We start from the raw sequence: 6,289 nt of genomic DNA, 5'->3' as shown, positions 1-6,289 counted from the left end.
TTGAGGGCATCATTATTCCCTTGCATCTTTGCCTCAGTGTCCAGAGCTAAAGAAAGAAAATCAAGAGTTTTAAGTGTCTTGTCATTTACGTCTTTCTTCAGAGCTTCACTCAGATGTCACCTGCTCTGGCTGTGTTCTCCCCACCAACTTGGGTCTTTCAGTCTTCCGTAGAATGATTCCCTTCTAGTCCTTTCCGTGTCGATCTTCTTGGTCTGTTACATTATTTGTTAAATCGCCTCTCTCCCCAGCTAGAGCAGGAGTTCCTTGAGGAAGAGGCAGATAAATTCACATGGTTATTTGAATTCCCACTGCCCACTGTGATGCCTGGTGCATACTTGGAATTCCTTCCATGTTTTATTATATTTAAATAGAATGGAAACCAGAGAAGTTTATTTTACATTAAAATTGGGATGGACCTCTAATAATAGGGAAAACTTTAAATGTTGGCTTTACAAAGGACTCTGAAGTGAGATTTGTAGTTAAGTATTTCTTATGTTTTGGTAGTATTTTTAAACCTCTTTTATTCTATCTGCTTGTCTTTTACAGATACGCTATGACTGTTTGGTACTTTGATGCTGATGAAAGGGCAGAAGCCAAAAAGAAATTCAGAAATTTAACTAGTATGTGTTTGATAATTTTCTGTCATTTTTGATCAAGTCAATCCATGACTTTTATTCATAATTTTTATATGTCTTCTAACCTATTCTGTCCATTCTCAGCTGTGGCTTAGCATCATATATAATGTCATCTTGATGGGCTTAATCCTGAAACCCTGGCCTTAGCTCTGCTGGAAAAGTCAGAAAAAATGCAAAGGACTTCCTTTGTGAATGCCCACTGATTGCATGACAGTTCATAATAGATGGGAAATTGGTAACTTTTAATCATTAATGTTCACCCATCAAACATCATAATATTAAATTTTGCCCATGATTTTGGCACATTGCCAAAATCCAGCTATAATGGTTAATTTATTATATTGGTGTGAGACTGTTACTCTCAATATAAAAACTGGGCTCATGGTATATAAAGTGAATGTGACCTAACATTATTACTGTTTCCTCCAAGCAGTATTGTAAGGCAGCATTTCCCAAAATAATGTTGCACCGAAACACAAGTCCTGCTCATCCTGCCAAGGTGGTTTGTGAGAATTCTTGGCCCCTAAAATGGGGGAAAGGTTACATTACTGTGTTCCTCTCTCGAAGAGTCACAGTGCTCATTGGCATATTAATCAAGAAAAAACAATCCAAGAAATCCTGCAGTAAAGACATATAACATCACCTAACTCATGACCCATTTGGACTATACCTATCAAACACCTATGAAGACACATTTTGCTAAGCCCTGATGGGAGGCACTCTGCTCGGCTTTGTTCTATAAGATGGGAAATATTTATTGGAGGCTTTTGGAATGAAAATTGTGACATTAAATTAATCAGATCTAGCTCCTTACCCATTTCATTTCCTTTTCTGTCCCAACCCCAGGGAAAACAGAATCTGCCCTCACTGAAGACTGACTGTGCTCTGAAATCCGCTGGCCTCATTCATTTTAGCAACGGTTCCTGAATTCTAAGAGTTAAGACCCAAAGAAAAAGAAGGCCTCTTTAGTGACTCTGTGACGAGAAATCCCCCTCCTGCTTACATCATTCACGTCCCTGTCTTGCGAGTGGTACTTTGTGTTTTCTTGCCAAGATGGCATTCACCTTTGGACACTGTCTTTGCCAGATGAACTCATTTGCTAATTCCGAAAATACCTGCAGATGACCTCGCTGGCCAGCGGTTTAACTGATAGATTTGGTAATACTGTCTATCAAAACAAGAGTCTGGAAACATGGGCGAGGGAATGAATCTTACTTGCACTTTATGTACACTTCCTGATTTGAAAGGAGGGGGTTTGCAAAGACAAAAAAAAAAGTCAGAGAGAGGCATCGTGGAAGCCTTAACAGCAAGAAACAGAAATTTGTGTCATTTGAACAATTTCCAGATGTTCTTAATCCAGGGCTTGTTGGGGTTTCTGGAGAATTATCACAAACTTAATGACATGATTACTTCTAGAAAGGGCTGCTGTCATAATCATCAATTTATAAGTGTCCTGTGAGTAGACACTCCTTTTTCCTGGTCCTGCAACTTGGACCTTCTGCCTCTGCCCCATTTTGCTGAAAATGTGACCTTTTGATCAAAGATGGCAACACCATTTATTTTCTATTGTCACTTCTTACTTGGAGAACCTAATTCCTCCGAGGCAAAAACTAAACACTAATTTTTTCAGTTGCTTTGTTGAAATGGAATTTGAATTTAAATCAAAGGGGAAAAAAAAATCTACCTGGTAGTTTAGAGTCAGCAACCTCTGATAATGGTGTCGAAAGACCTGGGTCTTCCGATATACGTACAACAAATATGTGCATCTTGAACAATCTGAGAGTGGAGGAGGAGTTGGAAATGTGGGCATTCTCATTTTTCAGTTTTCCTTTTTAATGAGCTCACCCTCCTTCTTTAGTAAATAATACTGGTATTTAGAAAATAACAAAAAAAAAATAGGGTGCTGTATTTTAAAAAGGAAATAGAAATAAAACAAATCTTGAAAAGCTGTTTGAGTTCTTTCCCATTTTCTCCCTTTAGTTGTGTTTTTCAACAGACTTGACTGTCTGGGTCCCGTGTGGCCAGAATCATGGACTTTGCTATAACTATGGAGGGTCCTACCACTGCAGTAAGCACAGAACACACTGCCTCAGGCACTCTAATCGAGTTCTTATTTTATAAACGTTCCTCTTCCTGGTTTTCAGTTCCATTGTCATATTTTTAAAAATCCCTTTAATTCCTTGCTTGAAAATCCCATGGCCATTAGAGAGCCATTAGGATATTTTGTCACTTACAGATATATAGACTTTCCAAGAAAGAAGCACACTTTTTCCTTCCTGGTTTTAGAAAATTTTGAAATAAGATGTCTTCCTTCTCATGACTGTTCTCTTTTTTCCCCCATAGTACTTATCACCTTCTAACTTACTATGTAATTATTTATTATGTTTATTGTCTTGTACCCTTTCTCTAGAGTGTAAGCACAAAGAAGACAGGGATTTTTGTATGTTTTTAATCAACGGAATGTATTCCCACCACCTAAAATAGTGCCTGGCACACAGTAAGGGCTCAGTAAATACTTATTGAATAAACTCACTCTCCTACCTTAGCATTTCAGTGGTTTGATTAATTTCCTCCATCTTAGGCTGGAAGGGCTCACTAGAATTTTTGCACACACATATTTCATTGTTGACTTATAAATTTAGGCTAATAGTTTTAGAAAGCTTTGATCATTGTGTCATTTCATATTTGTTTACCTGTTTGAATAGGTCATTGACCACTGTAAGCCTGAAAACTGAACAAAGAAGAATTCTGCCCTTTGGTATACTGGGACTGCAGGAATAACTCATATGAACAGCTTCAAATAGGATAGAGTACGATTCCTCCATTGGAACAATTTTGAAAAACTACATTAAGAGAAAAAAGAAAGAAGGTTGTTTATTAGGAATTGTATATTCTATAAAATTGTAACTAAGTTTTTTTCCACGATTACTGATGACATGAGAATGACTGACAATATTCTGAAGGAATATCATGTTGTTCCAAGAGCATGTCTTCTATCTTTCATTTCAGTCAATATTTTGACTTGCCAAAAACTCGGACCTCATAGGCCTTGCTTATGTATTCCAGACAAAGGTCTTATAAAAGGTCTATATCAAATCAACTTTTAATGCATGGATTTTTTTCATGGCTGAATTTAAGTCCTGGAAAATTACCCTGGAAAATACAACTCTAATAGTGTCTGCTATTTTGCTTCTCTCTTTGACAGTCCACTTAGGGGAGGACTTAGCCTGGCTGAAGCAATATTATTTGGCAAATAATCTGATCAATTTCCTTTATATTCCTGGCAATGAAATATTAAGAGCCTAACTCAGTGTTACGTCACCTTTATAGTACAGAGTCCTTGGCAGGAGATTAAATTTTGAACCAAAGATCCAATTTCATGGAAATAAAAAGTCTTACCTAAGTGCATTAAATAGATCTTTGGTAGAGTAGTTAATACCAATTAAATGCTAGGCTGTCTGAATCACGAATTATCCATTCAGATAGGATTTTGTTTTTCCTTCTTTAAATAACTCAGGTTTTTTAGAGGCTGGGTCATCCTAATTCCTTTTGGCCGTTCGGTCTTGAAATTTCCTGTGTTTTAGAAAGCAATGATGGGAAGTGCCATGCTGGGTCAGCAGTTTGTATAAAATAGGAGTTTGGACATGTCAGGTACTTTCATATTTGATAACCACGAGGACAAGCACAAGGGATGTTCTTGGTCAAGTTATTTCAAATGAAAGGAATACAAAATTACTTAGCTTCAGTCTTGAATCTTGAACGGCATGACAAGAATACTGATTAGCGAGGGGGCTAGTGACTATTGTCAAAACAGAGTAGAAATAATTCTTTTCAGAATGAAGCTGGCTGTCGTTGAACTTCATTGGATAATATATGCTGGTTTATATTAAAGACCCAATCTACTTTCAGACCCAATGTACTATCCAAATGTGATTTTTTAATATGCTGTGTCTCATCACACTGATAGGTTATGCCCTTTGAGAGGCTGGATTTACCATGGCCCATCTCCTTGATGTTTGCAAGACCAAGTTCACCAGTTAAAGAGTCATGATATAAAACAATTGATGAGTCTTAAGTACTCCGAGAGTATCTATATGCCATGTCTGTGCTATGTACTCTCACATGTTTATTCTTTGCAGCCACTGAGATAACTCTTCCTCTTTACAGATGAGAACTGTACTCAGAGTGGTTCGTTGGCTTGTCAAAAGTTACATGGTGATGGGGCAACACACCAGCGTTTGAATCAAGACTTCCAGCTTCTTAGTATTTGTTCTTTGGTGTCTCTTTCCTGCAGAGGAGATGCCAAACAAGAATGGGAATGAATGGAGTTGGGAGAAGGGGAGCTTTAACTGCTTGCTACGTGGTATTTTTATACAATGTTTTGGTTATCAACAAGGTTCTCATGCCCAGCATCCTAAAGGAATGTCAATTTTTCAATATAAACCACATGAGCAGAAAACACCGACTTCATAGGTGAATTCTCCCTCGACTTTGCAGTGGTATCTTTCCTGCCTGCCTCACAGGATCATGGAGGAACTTTGGGTATATCCAATGTTGGCCCCTGAGGCTAATGCTGGGCTTGAGCTGTGCGGGGTGTGCTATCACCCCTATGGCAGAGTTAAGCAGCGTGGGCCATCTGGAAGTGAAAATGGATTTGGGTTTCCGGGGTGCAATTTGGAGGCCTCCCAGCAGGCCATACTGCATTGGAACATTTAGACAGTGTGCAAGCTGCCACCCTCATGTCCCTCTGTCGATGCAGCGTGAGGGGAGGAAAGGAAACATTTCTTTTTCTTTTTGATACACCTTACTTTCCAGTTTGGGCTTGAGGTAGAGCTGAGATGTTAGTAGAGTTTTGTTACTTACACATGAAAACATCTGATAAATGGAAACTAAGGGAAGAGACCGAGCAAGGCCCTGTCATCTCAGAATACTTATATCACCTCTGAGTGACACTGAGTGGAGATTTATAAACATTTGTAATTCTCAAAAGCACTTGGGTGATCTCTGATGTTTTTAAGATGGCTTGTAGAAGGATGCCATTTTAATTACTTTAAAACACACAGAGCTGTTGCTTTCTTAAATGCTATGAAAGACTATGAGTGGTGACAAAAATACCAGGTTTCTTTCTTGAATCCTGTTTTTTTTGATCTTTGATAAACTTAGCACTTAGAAAAGTCAGCTTTTTTTTCTTTTGGAAATAGTTGGTGCTCATGCTCCCCCGAGTGTTGAGATTTTTTAGAAAAATAAACATTTTGTGATTCATTTTTTAAAGTTAGAGAAACATCTCACAGAACGGCTGTTTTATTGTCACAATTTTGCATACAGATTTAAGAGCAGTTGTGGAGAGAAATTCATTATTTTAGGAGCAGATAAACACTGGGTCATTAAAAATTAATTTAACAAGTAGTCTTTGTTTTGTGCCTATTTAGGGGAAAACAGCATATCCTTTATGATGGATACACAGCGGATATAGACATAGAAGGTGATTTGGGACTGAGGAATGAAAGGGGCATTTCATTTATCAGTGAGAAATGGGAGTTAAAAGAAGAAGGTATGGGGCCGGCCGAGTGGCGCGTTGGTTAAGAGCTGGCTTGGGACGCCAGAGGGCCCCGGTTCAGATCCCACATATGAGGGCCAGTGACACTGCCCTCTAC

At 38.4% G+C, this 6,289-nt stretch overlaps 1 protein-coding gene across 1 annotated transcript in view; it reads left to right on the top strand.

Moving 5' to 3' along the window:
• Positions 1 to 2,637, top strand: part of EGLN3 (egl-9 family hypoxia inducible factor 3) — a 32,187-nt gene extending 29,550 nt beyond the window's left edge. The window contains exons 4-5 of the mRNA XM_019656765.1: positions 547 to 620; positions 1,482 to 2,637. Of these exons, the coding sequence (XP_019512310.1) occupies positions 547 to 620; positions 1,482 to 1,513 (106 nt within the window). The 3' untranslated portion in view covers positions 1,514 to 2,637. The remainder of the gene's footprint in view (positions 1 to 546; positions 621 to 1,481) is intronic.
• Positions 2,638 to 6,289: the final 3,652 nt, after the last annotated feature.

Source organism: Hipposideros armiger, unplaced genomic scaffold, assembly GCF_001890085.2.
Source record: "Hipposideros armiger isolate ML-2016 unplaced genomic scaffold, ASM189008v1 scaffold_265, whole genome shotgun sequence".
Lineage (NCBI taxonomy): Eukaryota > Metazoa > Chordata > Mammalia > Chiroptera > Hipposideridae > Hipposideros > Hipposideros armiger.
This window is presented reverse-complemented; position numbering and strand designations above follow the sequence as displayed.